Source organism: Peromyscus californicus, unplaced genomic scaffold (genome assembly GCF_007827085.1).
Source record: "Peromyscus californicus insignis strain IS unplaced genomic scaffold, ASM782708v3 Scaffold_9__1_contigs__length_137607984, whole genome shotgun sequence".
Lineage (NCBI taxonomy): Eukaryota > Metazoa > Chordata > Mammalia > Rodentia > Cricetidae > Peromyscus > Peromyscus californicus.
In genome coordinates this window covers 108,484,673-108,505,289 of record NW_026294617.1, presented here as the reverse complement: position 1 = coordinate 108,505,289, position 20,617 = coordinate 108,484,673, and the positions used below count along the sequence as shown (strand labels likewise).

Genomic DNA, 20,617 nt, shown 5'->3' with positions numbered 1-20,617 from the left:
AGGAATCACAGGACCCAGGAGCCTTGAGCCTTTCAAACGCCATCATCAAACAGAAGCCAGAAACAATTTTTTTTTTCTCAACATAAATCCAAGCACTGCACAATTAGCTCCTGTAGCCTGTACAGCACATGCAATTACCTCTCCCACACAGCTCCTGGCCCCAGGGCAGTGAAGGCTGAAGGTTCTACTTAGCGATAAACACTTCTTCATTTAGTTAGCAAACTCTGAGATAAAGATTATGCCAAAGCCGAAGTGAGGAAGGGGTGGGTAGGGTGGGTGAGAGTGAGGGTGAGGGGATTCTGTGTGCATCTGCGTCTCCAGGTGCAGTCCTCTGCCTTTAGCCAGGGGAGTCTCCTACCTTCTTAAAGTATCTTGTTTCTCCTTTGAAACTAGTCTGTGGATACTACATAATCAGAGGCTACACTGAAACTGTATCTCTGTATAATTTCAGCTTTGGGGTTTGCTGTACTACAGTCAATATCAATAAACTTGTTTACAGAGTTGGTTTTTAATTAATAAACTGGAGTGATCAATTCTCCTGTCTCCGCATCCTGACTAAAGTCAGGAAGAAAGACAAGTTGAGTCTTTGATAATGATCTGACTCCTTACAAGCTGCAGGTTCCAAATCAAACTCCTGGTGACGTCATCGCTGTGCTGTGGACTCTAGGGACCCCCTTGCCAATCCACAGTCCAAACTCCAGCCACCCAGGACACTGCCTCTTTCTAGTCAGATTTACTTATTTATGTAACTTACAGCACAAATCATATATATTACACACATTTTCAGACAGGGTCTCTCTGTTCAAGAGCCCTGGCTGTCCTGGAACTTGCTTTGTGGACCAGGCTGGCTTCGAACTCACAGAGATCCGCCTGCCTCTGCCTCCCGAGTGCTGGGATTAAAGGCGTGCGCCACCACCACCCGGCAGATCATATTAATCTTATAGTTACAGGTGGGAGGAGGGAGGAGGGGAGATCTGTGGATAGTATGTGGAGTAGAAAATTTCTTAATAAAGAAAAATGAAAGAAAAAAGTTTTCTCTTATCCCTGACATTTTATATTTAATTCCATATAAAGGATACATATAACTCTAAAAGTATTTAAATAAATATAAATAGCATATAGAAAAAAATTTATAGTTACCCATCTTACGCCTACAGCCTCTCCGACTGAAAGGTCCTCTAGGAAGGGGAAGGATCCCATTGAACAAGCAGCCCCTCCCCAAGGTAGTTCTCACCCTGCGGGAGTCACCCTCATGGGGGTCTGCAGGGTGAATGAGCCACTGTGTCTACAGCACTGGCCTTCCAGCGGACACAGAAGGGGGGGTGCACTTCCACTTCCCAAGTTTGTGGGCTCTTAGCTCTCCAACAAACGACAGGCTCGCCCCAAACCAGCAAAGGATGCCTTTGGCTTGCTCAGCAGAGCCCGCGGGAACGGCTTTTACCGATCCTGTCTCCAGCTGGAGCAAAGGTGTCCTGCCGCTGAGAGCGGGTCAACAGTAACTGCAGAGTGAACCTGCGTATGAAATTTTCATACACTTTGGCGGATTCACGCCCCTCCTCCTCAACTTCCCCATGGGGCTTCAAGACGCCACCCGGGGTACCCGCCCCCAAGCATAGAACCATAAAGTATAATTCATGCATTTCGAGGAGTGGAAACGCAAGTGGTATGAGAGCCTTTCAGCATTTGAGCTGCATAGTTGGGGTGTGAGCTCGAAGATCTTTCTCATTTCATAGTCTTTAATGACACAAAGTTAGTGTCGGCGTGGACAGATGGAACAGAGAGAGGACAGAAACAAACCTACGACTCCACAGACAACTGATTCCTGACAAAGAGTTCGTAAATATGTATTAAGAAATGACAAGTGTTTGAAGAGGTGGGAGAGGGGAACTGATGATCCACCTCCAGAAGGTTGAAACTAGACCCCTGTGTCTGACTCTATGTGGATCGAAAAGCTTACTGTAAGACCTGAAACTTTGAAACTGCTAAGGGAAAACATAGAACGCGTCAAGATATTTTCACAAACACTGACTCCAATACACAGAACGAAAAGAATTATATAAGGAATTTCACTGCATTAAAAAGTTTCAGCAAAGGAGATAACCTACAGGACAGGAGAAAAATCCTTTCCAACTACCAACCTGACGGGCTAACATCCACAACATATTAAGAACAAAGACAAGACCTCTGGGGACTGAAGAGGTGGCACAGTAGGCCAAGAGCCATGTACTGCTTTAGAGAGGCTCTGAGTTCGGGGCCTAGCACCCACATCAGGGGCTCACAACTGCCTGTAGCTCCGCCTCCAGGGGACTCTGCGCCCTCTTTTGGCCTCCACAGACACTGCGCTCACGCATACAACCTTCCTCACTGTTAAAAATTTTAAGTGACTTGAAGGCAAACAAAACCCTCCAAAACACAACTAAAAAAACCAAACACGTAATACAACCATACATGGCTAAATTCTCCAAACAGATACTTTTGAGAAAATAACATCTTTAGCCATCAGGGAAATGCAAATTTCAACTCTACAGAGTCTGCCTCACCCCAGTCAGGATGGCTACTGGTAAGCACACACACTCGTCATAACATAGCATGAAGAATAGAAACTCTTGCATATCGTTCATGGGAATGTAAGTCAGTATAACCACATGGAAATCAATAGATGGTGGTTGCTCAAAAAATTCAAAGTAGGCCTACAGTATAACCTGGCTCCTGGGTGTACATCCACAGTCAGCACACAGCAGATGCCCACACATGCGTGATCCCAGAGGATCTGTTCACAATGGCCAAGTTACAGGACCAGCCCAGGGGTTTGGAAACAAATGAATTAGAGAAAGACAATGTGGTAGACAGACACAGTGGAGTACTATTTAGCTAAAAAGAATAACAAATTCAGTCATTTGAAAATGGAGTAAGAGTAAGTCATTAGGAAAATGGAAGAAACCAGAGGTGATTATGTTCGGTGCAATAATCTAGACCTAGATGACCCAGTGTGTTTTCTGTCAAATGTGGAAGCTAGACATTTTAGATAGCATGAAAGTGGAGAGGAAAATTATCTGGGAGGAAGGGAACCAGCCGAGGGGGAAGGGGCATGGGAGAGAGGGGGGGGAGCAAATCAGAACGAAGCGTAATGACACACGTATGTAGAAAAGCCGTGCCGGCGATGGGGGAGGGCCAGCAAGCAGAATGAAATGTTAAAATTCCACAGGGAAACCTGATACTTTGTAAGCGAATTTAACAATAAAAATAAAACAACTTTAAAAGACAATTCCATAACAAAATTCATTGTTTTGTATACTAACCCAAAGAGTTAACTTAAAAAAAAATAATTTTTTTTCCAAGAAAAAGAAAGAAGATCCTGCAAATTCGGAGGGACTACTAGGGGACAAGAGAGGGGCGGGGTTCCAGGAAGTGGGGTTGAGGTGCGAGGCAGGGATGAGTGGTGGGAAGGTGGGTATGACTAAGCGAGGGGTGTGTGTGTGTGTGTGTGTGTGTGTGTGTGTGTGTGTGTGCGCGTGCGCGCGCGCTGGAGTGTCAGCGCCAAGTCTGTCAACGTGCAGTCAACTGTATTGAGCTGAGGAGTTTAAGAAGAAGCTTCCCTGAGTGCTCTGGAGGAGTGAGGCCTCCTGGTGTGGAGTCTCTGCCCTCTCCCGGCAGGCCCTGGCTTTCAAGCTCTGAAGTGTACTTGGCATTGCTCTCTCAGAACAGAAAAATGGCGGTGGGACTTCACTTCATTCTCCCGCAGCGGTTCTCAACCTTTTCTAATGCTGCGACCCTTTAGTACAGTTCCTCATGTTGTGCTGATCATTACCCATAAAATTATTTCGTTGCTACTTCATAAACTATCATTTTGCTACCCTTATAAATCATAATGTAACTCTTTTGGGAGACAGTGGTTTGTCAGAGGGGTTGCGACCCACACGTTGAGAACCGCTGCTCTACAGAAAGAGTTGGTCCCACTCCAGCCCTTCATCTCTCCTGGGCTGGCTTCTGAGGTGAGGTCAGCACAGGCAAGCCAGGGCCTTCCCACCCCATGGGAGAACCCAAACCCACATAACCAGAAGTGCTTCTCGGCACCATGGGGCACCAGAAAGCCACTCTGGCAAGGGGAAGACGCCTGGAAGGTGATCTGCACAGGAAGCCAAGAACCGCACGGGCACACGTCACTGTCAAAGTCACACAAGCACTTAACTGTTACACAGAAACCCTCTGGGTATGGCAAGTTAGGGAAGGGGTACAAGGAGTCCCTGGTGAGTCCCTCAACAGTGAAGACCGGAAGTTAGATAAAGGAGTCACAGCTTAGAGTCCCCCTTCTCTCTGCAGCCTGAAGTCCAGAGACTGTGAGGGGCTATCCTATGCCACACAGCTCCCACAGGACCTGTTCTGAGAGCTGGGTAGCCCAGTCCCTGGCTTTTTATTTCTCTGGAGCAGCTCTTCCAGAAGGGAAGGTCTTCCCACATCTCGGGACAAGCAATGACCGTTAGAGCCCTCCCCAGGAGAGTTCTCCTTGTGCCGAGAACACTTTATCCTCATGACATCATCATATTTCCCCGCTAGACCGGGATGCCAAACACCCGCAGAGCCACACAGGTGGCCCACGATGGCAGGGACCTTCTCTGTCCCTTGCAACGCAGCATCTCTGGGTCTTGCAAAACCTGGCTCAGTCATCAAGCATTGGTGACCAGCAAGTCGGTCACCACGTGCAGGGAAGTTTCTGGAGTCCTACAGCAAAGGGAGGGATGGAGGACATCGAGAACGCAGCGGTCGTAATTCACTGGACTCATTCTGGTCGGTAGCCTGGGCTCCCCTCTGCTCTCTACTCAGGGCTGCCAAGACCGCGGGGGTGGGGGTGGGGGTGGGGGGTGTGTGACTTCAAAGACCACACAGCCGTCCAGGGAGCGAGAAGGACTAAAACAGTAGATGCAACAACCCAGGCTTCATCCAGCAGTGGGGGGCTTGAGGAGAATTGGGGAGCAGAGACAAGGCTTTGTCTTGCTTTTCTTGAATATTCAACAAGGACCCCTTAACCTTCAGAGAAAAAGAGGTGATGGAAGACCCGAGGGTCGCTGTGACTCAGCTCTAGCATTTGTATCAAAAGAGCACTAATCGCGAAGGACAGTAAATCCAGTTCCAGCTCTTAAGCGCTACAGTGCACTTTGCATGAAGTAGGCGGCCCTCAAATTGTTGGCGCAAAAGTACTATTTGGTACGTCCCTGAGTGCCAGCCCTCGGCACCCCGTCCTTCTGAGGGCCTCCTGCACCAGGGCAGGAGGGGGAAAGGGCGGCAAACCATGCCTAAGAGATCAGCAATGAAAAGGTCACATTCATAAAACAAGATAGAGCTGGCGATACCTCGGTTGGCAGAGTGCCTGTCTGGCATGCATGAGGTCCAGGTTTGATCTCCAGGGCCAGGTAAACCAGGCATGGTGGTGCAAGCCTGTAACCCCAGCACTCGGATGGTGGAGGCTGGAGGGTCAAAGTTCAAGCTCAGCCTTGGCTATACAAGAGAGGTGGAGGTCTCCCTGGGCTACCTGAGGCCTGTCTTAGAAAGACAAAACACAGAAGCAACACAAAGTGTGTACGCATACTTTTTTCTAGGTTGTCGTCTAGGAAGTCACATGCATCTTGGGGCTGAGACTATGACTGAATTGTCCCTGGGCACTGAAGGACAAATCGAGGTGGCTGGCTCGGGAGACCCTGGTTAACAGTCAGTCACTCAGTTCATTGTATGCAGCCACCATCTGTGACGGCATTACATTCGGAAATGATGGGAGTGTCCCCCGTGTGAAGAAATGGGTCTTTCACTGGGGGAGAAGCCACTCAGAGGTGGCTAAAATCGGTGAGGTGAGCTCAGGCCGGAACAACTGTGACAGCGGATGGGAGTCAGAATTGAAGACCAAGAGAGTTCCTCAGGACAGCAAGTGACAGGGCTGGGAGAGGTGGGGGGACTTCTGATTCCTACTGTGCCAAAGACAAGGTGTGCATTACACACGTACACACGCGGGCATCATTCCCACTGCGAGGCGAGGTAAACAAGACTAAGAAGCTGCTATGGAGAGTCCAGGCGGCCGACTGACTGGAAATTTAAATCTACCTGGTGCCCGAGACGCTACAGGGAGATTTCCGTAGGGAAAAATCACTTGAATGTGCAGGACCCAAAGTAAATTCTGAAGCGTGGATGAGGTCACCTGGCTTAGTCAAGAGCATCCACACTGCAGGCCAAGGCTCCTTCCTCTAAGGACTGCTGCCCAGATTGGCCTAGACACCAGTCAAGTGAGCAGGCTTTCCAAGCACAGGGCAGCATAGGCTGTGCCCTCTGCCTACTTGGGGAACTGCTAAATTTGTTTGGCTAGAGCACGGGTCTCACACGGGCCAGTCTGGAGGTGAGGAGACACTGAGAGCAAATGACCTGAGGCTCTGGCACCAGGCTGGGGCACTCCACCAGGTGACGGGACCATATACTTCAGGCAGTAAGAGCTGGCTGGTTTTGAGTAGAGAAGGGGACATCACCCACTTGTGTTTCAGAAAATCCCTCTGAGCAATATGGACGACCCGTGGAAGGAAAGTCTCTGGCCACAACAACTCCCCAGAGGCTAGGATAATAGCAGCAGAATAAGGAACGGGGCTGGGCAGTCTTGAAAGGCAAGGCGGTAAAGAGGACCGTCAGGGAACCCAACGGGACCGGTGACTACCTGCACAGGTTCTAGAGAAAGAATACCGTAGAAACTAAGGCACCCGTTGTGGAGAAGGGTCACACCCTGTCAATTCAAACTTAAGACCCAGCTTCACTTACGAAGCCAGCTTCCCCGGGGTCACGTGGTAGAAATCAAAGCCTTATCCTAAAGAGAAGTGAATTCAGCTTTACTCACAAGTCCTAGGGTGACGTCTAACAGCGGTTACCAACAAAGAAAAACCTCAACAGAAGACATAAACCAATCACTTAAGTGCCCACAGGATATTTTAAAATAGAAAAATAAATAAATAAAGCCCATGACTCTTCCTCACTAGAAACACACTGTCCACAAGTCATTTCAACTGAGTCTTTCCCATGTAGCCGGGCTGAGTGGGCTACGGCAGTGTTCCTCAGACCCATCCCTGCGGGCTGAGGAGGGGGACATGCTGCTTCCTACTTTTTTTTTTTTTCAGGGCAGATTTTCTGCTGGTCAGTAAGAAACAGCCGAGAAGAAATGGTTGAGGGCGAGAGAACAGAGAAGCAGGTGGGCAGAGGAGAAGCACACTGTATCGCAAACACAGGGCTGGGATAAGGGCCACAAGAGCTTCAACAGCACTAGACTGGTTTGGGGGACGGCTTCCTCTTTCGGGAACAATGCTGGATGGAGCTGGTGAGCACGGGAAGACCCACAAGCAAGAGCCTCTTGTTAGAGCTAGATCAGCAGGAGGGCCCGAGAGTTGATCTTACCATGTTTCAGATGTAGGCAGCTGTCATTCTGGGACCTGTACCTGCAGAAAATTGTGTCTTTAACAATTTTTTTACGGAGAGGTTTCTGTACATTCCAAATACGTAGTAGTAGCTACAACACCGCGTGGGCTTGTTGGCTTTGCTTTTTACGGTTCTCTCTCCTGGCAGCTCTTCTGTCTGTGCGGCCCCTGTGGCGGCCTTCTCCCAGAAAGACAAAGGAGCTCACGTGAGACCTCACTGACTCCAGTCATCAGCACAAGCTCCGCCATTGGGATGTCTGGTATTAAGATCTCAAGAGGCATGGAAGACTCTCAAGGGAACACAAGGCGGCACGTCGTACCGTCATCACAAAAGCTCTGTCTTTAAGGACCACGCAAACAGAGCGGAGGCGGAAGCAGAGGATACAGACAGCAGAAGGGGGCAGGGACTCGACCACAGCTCCTAACTAGGACTCCGGGGTTCAGGGATGGGAAAGGAGTTTTTACAGGCACCTTCACGTTTCAAAGTCTTCCTGAAATGTTCAGGAGGTTCAGGAAAGAAAGCCGAGTGAGGGCATCCCAGGTGACAGTCCCGGAATGAGGCATCGTCTAGGAGGATGCGGACTATTCACAGGGATTCTGGCAGAAGCAGCCGTGCCAACACAAAGCCCCGTGGTACCTACCTGAAGTAGATTCCTGTAGCTTCTCTCTCTTCCTCTTCTTCTTCTTGCCCTGAAGGACAGAGGCACAGTGTTAGGACAGAGTGGAAGGTAGCCGTGCAGGTGTGCTCTGTACAAAAGAAGGTGGCCAGCCAGGGAGACACAGAGAGGGACTGACTGCCTGCACCGGCTGTGTGCATACGTCTGATTCCTACATTCCTGCCTCTGTGGGTACCCCTCTTACTGACTGCCGTGCTCAGAACGCACCTCAGGGAGTGCCCACGGTGAACCCTGCTGTGAAGTGTACTATATGTTTTATGTCCACGGTGTCAACTGAGTGCCCAGATTCCCGCCGCAGAAGCATGATGTAACCAGGGAGAAAAGGTAGAGGAGGAAGTGGAACCTGGGAACTGAGGCCTCTGCTTCTCCAGACAGACGTGACTCCGATACAGGAGCAATTTTAAATACATTTCAAACACATCTCAATGACAAACTAAAAAAAATCTGGTCACATTTTAAGTGGCTTAACATTTTCACTTCTCGTGGAAACACGGCCACAGCCCGCTTACACGGTTCGTAACTGGTCAACCTGCGACAGGTATTTTCAGCTGGCCAGTGCACTTCCACCATAGCCAGCACCTCTGGAATGATGGCAGCAATGAGTGACAGTGACAATATAAGCCTGTCGATTCACAGCTGAGCATGTCTTGTCACTCTCTAGAAGTGTGCACGGATTTATGCACCTCAAAGCGGTTTTTCTTCCTGTCACATGGTTACTGAGCGAGGTCTTCAAGTGTTATGAAGTTGACTGAAACTCTCTCCCTAAACACTTAAGGTGGACAGCCTGGGTCAGGTACCCAGAAAAACGGCCCATCAAAGAGAACATCATCTTCGGTGTGACCAGAGGTGCCCCAGGGGAAGGGAGCACGCTTCCTGCGGCCACCACCATCCTCCATTCAAACAGAGGTCTCCAAGTTCTGGAGTGTTCCTGGGAGGCTGTGTTAGAACCCTTCTGCACTTTCCTCTCCTGCTCACACCCGCGTGGGTCTCAAGTGTCGTCTCTTTCAAGAACTTTCTCTGTTCCATGCCTCATCTCTCTTTCTGAGACAGAGCCAGGGCTGTTCTGCTGAGCAGACTCCCCCAGGACCCCGAGCTCAGGGCCACAGTTCATCTACTCACCAGTGGTGCCGTCAGCCTCTCTCCACCCTCCGAGTGCAGGCAGCCAGTGTGTAACGCTCTGAGCATCACTGTACCTACCGCTTGTGTGGTAGGGTAGGTGTAAACGCGTGAGGTGAGAGACCCTACCTGGAATTTGTGGCAGGCAAAGAGGGGCCGGTTTGGACATATTAACTAATTCATGCACGATAAAATACTTTTTGTCAAAATTACAGACTATGTGATTCTCGGAGGCAGGATAACCTCACTCGAGAAAAATCTATGTGCTGTTGATTCACAAAAACTTCATTTATTATCCTAAATTATGGAAGTTCAATTGTGGTAGTTCAATTGTAAAAATCACTGATGCCACTGAGAGGGCCGTTTTACACTAGACCCAGATATACGTTTCATGATCTCAAGAGGACCAGGAGGCATCCTCACTGTACAGGCTGCTCCTGATGTTATACTCCTGCATATTACATATGTTATATATTGTATATGTCACATTATATATATAATATATATATTCCTGTGTAATATATATAATGTATTGTTTGTGAGGGTGCTTTCACACGACTCTGCTTTGCCTTAGCCATTGACGGGACTGTTAAACAAATAGTATGAATGAAGCTGGGTTGTTTTCCCTTCATTCAAGCAAGGCACATGAAAACAATTTCCTTTAACAGTCATGGAGGGTAAAATCTTTAAAGACGAACTCATAACCCAGCAGCTTTCTTCAAAACTACTCTCTTTTCCTGTGAAGGGGGAGCAAAGGAAACAGCAGGATGGAGGAGAAGGGGAGCACATGTGTATGTTCTCTACCTATTTCTAAATGCTAAAACTTATCACTCTAAGAGAAAGTTTTTCAAGACATTCAGCAAGCAATGCTAAGTATGTGCAAACTTCCAGCTCGGTAAAGCTCTTGTAATGGGGTCAGAGGGTAAAGGTCAGTGGTCCCCTCCCAGGCAAGCCACAGCCAAAGGGCATGCAGGACAGGGTGAGAAGAAGGCACGCATGTGCCCCTTTGTGGCCACTTATCTTCCCCCTCACAGGGCACAGCAAAGGCTCCATGCAGGCAGATGCTAATTACTGCTCAGGGACAGAGCAGGGAGCTAGTCCTCAGGAGGGAAGCTATGCAGATCCTCCAGTCAAGCCCATGTGGGTTTAAATTGCAGTTCAGCCACCTACTCCACTGCTGTGGACAAATTACCTAACCTCTCTGACTTCACAGCCCTGAGAAGTAATGATGCTGATGCCATTGGACGGTTGTTAAGGACTGGAAAGTAGCAGAAGGAATGTAAGACATTCCCTACAATCAGCACATGGTAGTTATTAAAACAACCAAACAACAACCTGGGAGATGACTGTGCCCTTGCTTCCAAGTAGTTGCCCACAGGACCCTTATTTCCTGTGTCAAAGTTATTTCTGATGTATACACTCAGAATTCTGAACAGTAAAGCAGCATTGTCGTGAAGCAAATTGGGGGGGGGAGTTCAACCCATTCTTAGAAAGATACATATGTTTCAAATGCTGCAATGTCTAATATGGGACACGTGACTTTAGACACACACTGTTGTCACTGTCTCTATGGGAACTGGAGCTTCTACAGCAAAGGCCATTATCGTTAAACTGTACACCGATTCATGGCTTCCCACGTGTGGTTGAAGAGACAATTCTATATGAAGACTGCCCTGAATGGCATTCCTGCTGCTGGTCTCCTGTTATACACTAATCTGTCCCCTCAAACTCCCACATTGAAATCTTAATACCTCCTGACCCCTGAGAATGTGATGGAAGAAGGTGGAGCCTTTGGGAGTGCTGACTGGGGCACAGACATTAGAATAGGACTAGTCCTCTGGGAAAAGGCACAGCCAAGTGCTTGGGGGTGGCCCTTGGACACCCAACCTACTGGTGCCCTTGGTCTCAGACATTTCAGCCTCCAGAGGAGTGAGCAATATATTCTTGCTTTTATGAGCCACCTAGGCTATGGTGTTCTGTTGTAGCTGTCTGAGCTGAGCTAAAAATGATTTTCAAAATATTCTCTTATTTCAAGAATCTAAACCATCAAAATTGTTACTTAATATAAAAATGACAAAATTTCAAATATATCATTCATAATATACTTTCTATGTAATAGTCTTCACTATAGCAAGAAAACGTCAGTAAGATGTCCAAACTCTTCAGCAGTAAGAGCTGGCAGTATAAGTGAGGTAGTTCTTGACAATAAAATTATAGATTTTGGTATAATTTTATATAATAAAAAAACCTAGAACATGCCAATCCCCACAGTCTTTATTCAAGTCCATAGAAGATGTCAGGGTACATTAACAGGAGATTCAAAAAAATTACGTAGTTCTAATCTTGTGTCAAAACAGTCACTAAAATATGGTGTAAGATTTATAAAATAATCATCACCTGGAAGGAAATCTGACAACATTCGTTAAGTACTTTAAAATGTTTATATCCTCTTTCTCAAAACCCTGCCACTATGAATCTAGCCTGCAAAAATAATGGTCCTGTGCACAGGAAAAAACACCCTCTTATGCACGGGCAGATCCACAGCAGGGTGGATTGTGTAACTCAGAAAGGAGAGAAAAAAAGGAAGAAAGAAAGAAAAGAAAATATAAAATAAAAAAAAAACCCAGGAAATGGAGACGTTTACTTAATGGAATATGGACATAAACATGATTTCATAAAAGAAAGATGCATTTTTATATAAGAACAGGAAACATGTCATAAAATATATGTATATACACACTTACATTTACCTATGTGTGAAACTAAAGACACACAGAAAACACACCAGAAGGAATATAGTTATCACTAATCTTGCCTTTACATGGTGAAATTATAGGGTTTTTTGTTTGTTTGTTTGTTTGACATCTCTTTCTGGTATTTTGATGATAAGGGGTTTTAGGTTTTGATCTTTAAAAGAGCTTTATTTTACAAATAAATTAGTACTCACAGGAACAAAAGAAAAGCTTAAAGTTTTCAGAACCCAACGTACTCATGAAATCTTTATTACACAGTTCGTTAATTTCCCAAAACAAGAAACAGTGCCAACACCATGCATCCTCCAGACATCCCCCTTGAGAGAGAGAGAGCAAGGCAGGGTGGGGGTGGGGGGCGGAAAGCCACGGGGACAGACAAAGGGCTTACATAATTGTCTCTTGCTGACCAGCCTGGATAAAGCTGCATATGTAGCTGTCTCTCTTTCCGTGCTAATTCATAATATTTGGCCTGCTCTTCCCGGGAGAGGGCGTGCCACTAAAACCAAAAAGGAAGGGGGAAGAGAGGAAAGGTAAGTGAGGCCGCAACAGTCCAGCTCATGATTCACACTCTGACCAATGCATTGAATGTAAGCATTTCAACTCCGTTTCCCTTCTAAAGGGGAGCAGCCCTGACGCTGCACAAACCCCGCTCTCGGAGTCTGGCGGCTGGAGTAACACTCACACTCCGGTTTCTTTGCCCTGTGGTCCTGTATCACGGGCAACACATCAACGCACTCAGTTAAGACCTATCACCCACTCGTTCCTTTTGCCAATACAAATTAAAAAGAACCCTCTCGGGTGAACCCCGAGACTCCGCTTTGCCCTTCTTCGTCTGGAGCTTACACTGGTAACTGAGCCCAAGGAGCACTTATTGATGCAAAATGTGATAATTTCCAGATGCCTTTTAGGACGAGCACACCCCCTTCCCACCCAGCCTCTCCCCTAGCTCTTGTTATATCAAGTCTGGAACCCGAGTCACATGATACCATCAGGCAAGACATTAGGCCTGTCCCTATCACCTCACACTCACACATGCGCACATCTCCAGAACACTGCTACCACTACTCACACAGCACACTTCTGACTGTGTTTAGCTTCCGTCCAGTGGAAAGCAAGAAACCATGTCGAAACTTGCTTGCCATCTATGAGACTGGAGTTTCTGATACAGAACATACTGTGGCTGACAATCTTTGAGCACCCCCCCATACACACACAATGTAACTAATAAGTAACAAAACTGTTACTCTGAAAGCAAGGTGTTTATACGGGATTTTGAAGACTTTACATGCATACCTTTTTGCAAGTATTTGTGAACCACTTGTCTGGGTCCCCAGTAGAGAGTTTTCTAATATTTTTCCCACTTCTCCAGTGCCAGGATCTGCCAGAAAAACCTTCCATGGAGAAGTGGGGTACCCACTAACTGCAAGATGATTGCACTACGTGATGTAGCTGCTGGAAGAAGAAGGGTTCCTCCCTGAAAATGTCACTTAGGTAGCTGGGACCCTCTGCCTCCTCCTGTTCTGTACCAGGCAGTCTCGCACACTGCTTCTAATTCCATTATTTGGGTCTTTTTTTTGGGGGGTGGGGGGTTGTTTTTGGCTTTTGTTGTTTTTCAAACGACTTGAACAGAAAAGAAAGAAGTGGGGAGGTGTGGTTGGTTGGGGAGGGGAAGGAAGAAGAAAGCAGAAGCTCATGAGAGAAGAGGCTCTCATCAGTGCGGCTTGGACCTGAAGGTGTGGCTGAGCATCTTCTCTCCAGAAAGCAGGAGCACCGGCTGCTCTCATGGGACAAGAGAACAGGGAAGCCATCTCACAGCAGCTCACAGGACTCCCGGCACCTTCCCGCCATGCAAGCAGGGCAGCCACAGCAGAGTCGCCACAGGGGAGCCCACAGGCCAGGCAGCCACTTCCATGCCTTTTGAAATCCCCTTGAAGGCAGTCCTCTGTGGCGGATTGGGCAGCTGGTTTATTTTTTAAATTGCATTAGAAGTGCAGAATGTGAAGTTAAAAAGCATGACCCACAGGTGACTCTGCCTTTATGCAAATCAGGTGATACACTTTAAAAAAATCCTTTTATTATATTTATGTGTGTGTGTGTGTGTGTGTGTGTGTGTGTAGGCACACGTATCATAGCACACATGTAGCAATTTAAAGATAAGTTATGTGAATTGATTCTTTTCTTCCATCACGTGGGTCCCAGGGATCACACTCAGGTCATCAGGCCTGGAGCCAAACACCTTTACCTGCTAAGGCATTTCGCTGGCCCACTGTAATATACTTTTGCTACAAAACAACAACAAGTAGGGGAAAGGTGGCAGAAAGCTCTTAACACAAGAAGTTACGTGAAACACAGTTCTTTGTACTAGCAGAATAACTAAAACAGGACAAAGGGAACCAAAGGAGAAGGCATGTATGGACACACTGACTATTCTGTCCAGAAAGCCACTCTGCTCTCATCCAACTGGACACTATATACATGTATGCATATATGTGTATGTGTGTACATATATATGTGTGTGTGTGTGTGTATGTATGTATGCATAACAAAACATCTATCATTGATATTTATTAACTCTCATGATAAATAAATGCGATTAACAAAAGGCAAAAATGCCCCTCAGCTGGGTGAAGAGAAGAAAATGTGGAAAGACAAGAAGCCTGGCACTTTTAAATCTGTCCCTCTACTCATCTGGCACATCCTGGCTCTACACCACCTTTCACAACAGGGGACATTGGCAGAATTGGGAGCCTTGTAACCTGAGAAAATTCTAGAATGGTGAATTAAAGTTAATTCCCCAAAATGCAAATCAAAGTTGGATCTTCTACTCAAACTACTAGGTATTTATCATTCAGGGCAAAACAGTAAGAGAAGAAGATGTGAGCTCTTAGTGCTCCGTGCGATTTGAGTTCCCGGGTGACTCCTAATGCACCCAGGATCAACACGTGGTCAAGAACCAAAGGGCATTTAGCAGACTGTGCAGTAGGTTCCACAGCAGGACTGGAGGGTAAAGAAAAAAACTGTAAAAATCTGGAGAGAAACCCTTCCTTTCAGGGGTTTCAGAAATTCAACGAAGAAAACATTTTACTAACTCATTGATTACTGAAAAATACACATTTTTATAAAAAAAAAATTGCCAAGTCATAGGGGGAAACGGTAGTTTAATTTTAAGCAACTGCTAAGACAGTCTAATAATCAAGTTGTAGTAAATCTGTTAAAAGCAGACTTTGAGCAAAGCTGGGCAAGTCAGTTTATTTCAAATAAGATTTGGGCCATTGGTACTTATGATATATATTAAGATAACTTTGATTCATTCATAGGAATGGGCATTTCTATTTTAGAGACAGTAAAGATGAATTTTTTTTAAAAATCAAAGATAAAATGTTCCAGGATGGATTTAAGATCCACTTTCAAGCAGTCTAACCGCGCTAGGGTAACTTCATGATTTTTAAAGGCAGAACTTTAAAGAGTTGGGAAGCGCGGCCCCGCCAGAGGGAGTGCTCAAAGGACAGAAAACCTGATCCTAATCAAAGATCCAGAGGCTATAAATAGAAACAGGTGTCCAAATCAAAGACAGAGAGAGACCCCAAATGAGAACCAGCCTTTGAGACACACATGCTTGGGTCTGGGGACCGTTCAGGGAGCTGGGAAAGTAGCAATTGTTGGAAACGTGCATTAAAAAGAGGAAACATACCTCCAAGATCATATCCTCACCCTCTTGAGCAGGAAAATAATTCCTGCTGCAGGGCCAGGGGGCATCTGACTCAAAGACGAAAAAAGGAAAAAGCGAAGAGAGGTCTGCGAGCTGAAATAAAAAAACGTCAACCCTTCTTTGCCTCTGTTTGCTTCATTTAGAAAGTCAGAGAAAGTGGTTACCAGCCTTTAGGCTTTTAAGGTGGAGCCCTTGGAAGCTGATGGAATCACTCCTCTGCTGAGATCTGGCTTGGTAATCACTGTAATTATCATTATTAAGTGTTTAAGAATCCATAGGCAGATAGGACATTGCACTCGGAACACCAAAGACTACAATCTGCCACTGTGTCCAGTCTCGAGAGCTCTGTGTCTCACAGATGGGAGCTGGCAACGGGCTGAGGCTCTCCAGTGGGAATCCCTAACTCAAGGCCTGCTTCTGTAGTCTGTGTTGGCTGCCAGCCTCCTGACTGTCTTTATGAATGTTCCAATGGATTGAACTGAGAGCACAGGGAAGTGTCATCAATGGCAGCTAACACACAATCCCCTCTATGCTTCCCAGGGGTGGTTAGAGCCTCATTACCTCATCTGAACTTTGAAAAGAAAAGCCCAAACACATATACAGGGGCCATAAACTAAAAAGCTACCACACACACATGGTGAGCACTGGTGCATAAAAACGAAGCATTCCTAATGAATTGTAACGTGTGTCAGTAAAAATGTGGCTTTTGGATAAGATGAATTTGAGTTTGTCCTACCGCTCTACAGATATCAAGCTAAGACCTTTTCAATCCTACGGGAAAGCACTAGACGGCAGGGCTAGTCTTTTGGACAGCTGTTGGAGAAGGAATTTTAAGACTTCCCATAACCTGGTTATAGTCTAGGACCTCCGTGTATGACAAGAGCTAAGGAAAAAACAAGAGCAGGGGCTAGAGGAGGGACGCCAGGGAGAAGGACGACCCAGAAACACAGCACGTGGGGGCTTTGAGCTGTAGAACGCCTCTCTAGAAACATGACTTCTCCGGCCCCTAAGGTCTTGGCATCTCAAAGCACAGCAGCTCTGCTTCTGCTGGGGAAGGTGTGGCTTCCTCTCTCCTCTGGGCTAGTCTCCCAGAAGCCCTATGGTAGCTCCTTCTGTGGGTTTAGAGACCGCGCTGCCAACCCTCACCCCTCTCCCCACACTACTCCAGTTAGGGAAATCTCCCCCTAGTGGCTAGGTCCCTCAGGTCTCATCGTAAGGGCAACATCCTCAGAAGGGTGTTTGCTGGCCCCTGACGTTCTCTTATATAATCTTGCTAATTACACCCACAGAATTTACTACAAATTCTAGTTTCATTATTATTATTTATTTTTTTTATTTTTGGCTACTCTCTATATCTGGTCATAAAACACCATACTTCAAGAAGGCAGGGGCTGTGGCTGCTTTGTTCATCGACTGTTACCAAGCATCACCACAGACAAATAAAGACACTTGATAAATATTGGTTAAAGAATTGTGCTAAAAGCAGTTATCAGTTCCAGGAAGTTTCCTACGTTCCAGGTATTGTCAAAATTGTTTAACACACACCCTATCACTGTACCTTGTGCCCTACTTCCCAGAAACACGCGTGCACACACACACCACCTGACATGGAACTAAATCTCAGCAGGTTTTAATGAGGCCACGCTCATTGCAGCCATAAACATTATCCACACCCCGTTACTCACCCTTCTGCCCAGGATCTGGTTGATGGCCGCACTCTCCTTTAGCGTGCACTCGGCTACGACGTTCGCTCTCATCTCTTTCATGTATAACATGAAAGCGTTCAGAGGTTTCTTAATGTGAGGTCTTTTTGGCTCCTGCTCCTTTCTCTGTTCATGCTGAGGCTTCCTAAAGGTGGCGGTGGGTAGGGAAGGGGCAAGAGGAGTTGGAAGAGACGGGAGAGAAGGTCTGTTCGCACTAGTGTGAGGAGGACCCTCCCAGTTCTCTGCAAGCCGTCCAGGGACACCATCAACATGAAAGACCAGCATGGAGCTCACAGGAGGAAAACCCAAGTGGCATACAACCAAGCCACAGGATCTCTTCATTGACACAGTGACAGTGAATAAGGTTCCTTCCCTCTGAGAAAGCTCCAACCGGGGCCCCAGAGTTGAGGCCCTTGGTCACCTCCAAAGAAGCTGGACACAAACTACCTCTGCAATGGGTGTTCACTTTGGGGGAACAGGGATTGAAGGACACTTTGAAAAGCAAGTGGTCACCCCCCAACCCCTCCCCCCGAGGGTGTGTGTGTGTGCGCGTGCGTGTGTGTGTGTGTGTGTGTGTGTGTCAGAGGTCAGCCTTGGGTGTTGACCCTCGGTTGACAGCCATCTTGGTGGTTGGTTTGTTTAGAAAGGGTCTTTCACTGGCCTGGGGCCACACCAGCCTCACGGTTCCTTTTGTCTCTGCCTCCCCAGTGCTGGGATTATAGATAGGCATGTGACATCACAGCTGGCTTTTTGACACGGCTACTGGGAACAAACTCAAGTAGTCCTCTTTCATGCAAGACAAGCTCTTTACAACTGACCTGGCTCCCTAGCCCCAGTGAGGTTCTGACTCTTCTGACTATATATCTCCTTTGAATATATTTTCAGGATCTTTATGGGCTACCATATATTGCTTGCCCTACCCTTCTCATCCACAGACTATAGAGGCATCATTTCTTATTCCTCCAGGACAAGGTAATACAGCCTGACTCAGAAAGTTTGAACCAAGGCTGGCCCAACAGGGAATCTGATGCCAATGACCACTTTTTCTTGAATTCTGTGCTGCTGAGGACTCTAACCTGGGTAATTGCATTTCCAGAATGATGTGCACTGAGCCTGCCACTCTGTTTCACTTCATTAAAGGAAAGTCTGGTGTGGGAAGAGGTCTACAGCTCATGATCCCTGCCAACTACATCCAGAACACTGTTTGGTAGTCACAGGATGGTGAGTATCCATGAACTGTCAATCGTGTGGTCCTTTCCGGAGTCAGAGTCAAGTCCCTGTCCTCAGGGACAGAGCCTTCCAAGCCGAGCTGCATGGAACTTCACAACCGAAGAGGGGGCTCAGAAACCCGAGGCGCGCGGGGTTGGGGGTGGGGGTGATGTGGGGGGTGGGGTGCCCTACTTACACGTGCATTAGGTCGCTGTCAGTGTGGGGGTGCTCCTGTTTGACCTGAGGCGTTACAATAGCTGGGTGAGGGATGCCGGTTGTGTGGGGGCCAGGAGGACCAGGAATCATATGATGGGAAAACCTATGTGGAGAGAGGAGAAGAGTGCGCACTGCTGCCGTTACGGCCAAACCGAGGCAGAATCAGAAGACCACTCACCAACTGCCATCGGCGGTGAGTGACGATGTATGTGCACACACCTGAGTATTAACTATAAGGCAGAAAAACAACTGTTTTCTTTCTGTATTCAGCTGGAAAATATAATTATTCCCTGGAGTTTTTCAAACTGGCATTCTTTCTCAGGAGGGCAGCAGGCACAAGATCAGGGGAAGCTGAATCTGTTTTCTTGCAAAGCAACTTTCCAACAAAAATTTCAATGAGAGGAATTAATGGAAACATGACCCTCTATTAAGATTCAACCAGTCATCACATTTCAAAATGGCACAGGAAGTGTTCCTGTATTGCTGACTGTTATGTTAACGTCAGAAGGGAACAACTGAGAGACGGGCAGGGAGAGCCCTCTCAGCCCCTCACTTATCAGGTTTTCATTCCCATTGTCCAAAATGACCTTCTACACAGTGATGAAGTTTGGGAGACAAGGCCTTAGGAAGAGCTGGTTCTGGAGTTAAGGGCAATGCCTTTCTCCAGGGCAATAATATGTAGCATTCAAAACGTTAACCTGTCTACCACCAGCCGTGGCAAAGGAAGGAACCTCCCTTGCTAGAAAAAAAATAATGTTCCAGATGTTTGCTGACATAGCTCAGTAAATACTGAGTAAAATTGGATATGCCTTAGAAGTTTTTTTCTTTCTGATCAGCTTTATAGTAAAAGCTAAATTTCACAAGAAAAACATTCTTTGGTTTTTACCAAAGCCTGTACAATCAACCTCTCATTGGGAAAGGAGAAAAGGATGTCCACTAGGGTGTCTAGTACTTCAGAAACAAACTTCTTCATTATTAAGGAGACAAAAATACAAATATTTGACCAAATAATGATGCCTTGCTAAATGTAAAGACAGCTGACGCTTGATGTTTGTGTGTCCCTGTGAGGCGATCTTTGTCTTCAGTTCTCAGTGTTGAAGACCATAAAAAGGAAGACAACTAACCAACCTAGCCATCTAGATTTATATTTCACTGAACAAAGAATATATATATTTTGAAGCTGAAATTTACCACACAAACTATAAACATCAAACCCACATTAAAAAAAAAGACAGATTGACAACCAGTTAATAGCTCACCATTAGACTTCCAGCACAGTAACACTAGCTTCCTCAGGAAAGGCACGTGGGACACACAGATGATACAGCACAAAGCTGTGTGTGCATCAGGTATATCAAACACACAGAAGGCATCCCTTCCAGAAGCAGAAGCGCCACACAGAGCAGCCCCAGAGGGCTTCACTTGCAGAAACATGTCCACACAGGGCCTGATTCACACACTAGGATGCACATCCTGCCACCATAGCTGGGCAGCTTGTGCCTACTGTCCTCTCTCCCCTCAAAAGCCAAGGGCCCGTTGAGGAAGGGTCTTGACTACGGGGTGTTTTCAAGTACTGCCGCATGAAACTGATTTATGTTTCCACAGAGGAAGCAGTGGTAGAACCCAGACCCAACTCCTTTCACGGTCCTCTCTCAGACCCCCCCTCCCCCGCCCCCAGTGCTCTGAATCAAACAAGCTCTTCTAACATCTACTTTGGGGATACATGTCATCCCACAGGCAGGTGGCCACCAATCCTGGAGGTGCAATGTTTCCTAGTGCGGCTGGTGCCTCGGAGTCA

General features: G+C 46.8%; 1 protein-coding gene across 4 annotated transcripts in view; it reads right to left on the bottom strand.

Annotated features, from left to right (window-relative positions):
- Positions 1-20,617, bottom strand: part of Lef1 (lymphoid enhancer binding factor 1) — a 112,638-nt gene that overhangs the window by 10,974 nt on the left and 81,047 nt on the right. For 2 of the 4 annotated variants that reach the window (XM_052731070.1, XM_052731072.1), the window contains 5 exons: positions 18,800-18,922; positions 17,377-17,539; positions 12,371-12,478; positions 8,078-8,126; positions 7,417-7,457 (listed from right to left, as the gene is read on the bottom strand). In XM_052731070.1, the coding sequence (XP_052587030.1) occupies positions 7,423-7,457; positions 8,078-8,126; positions 12,371-12,478; positions 17,377-17,539; positions 18,800-18,922 (478 nt within the window). In that variant the 3' untranslated portion in view covers positions 7,417-7,422. The remainder of the gene's footprint in view (positions 1-7,416; positions 7,458-8,077; positions 8,127-12,370; positions 12,479-17,376; positions 17,540-18,799; positions 18,923-20,617) is intronic. The other 2 variants (XM_052731069.1, XM_052731071.1) reach the window with 1 other exon arrangement.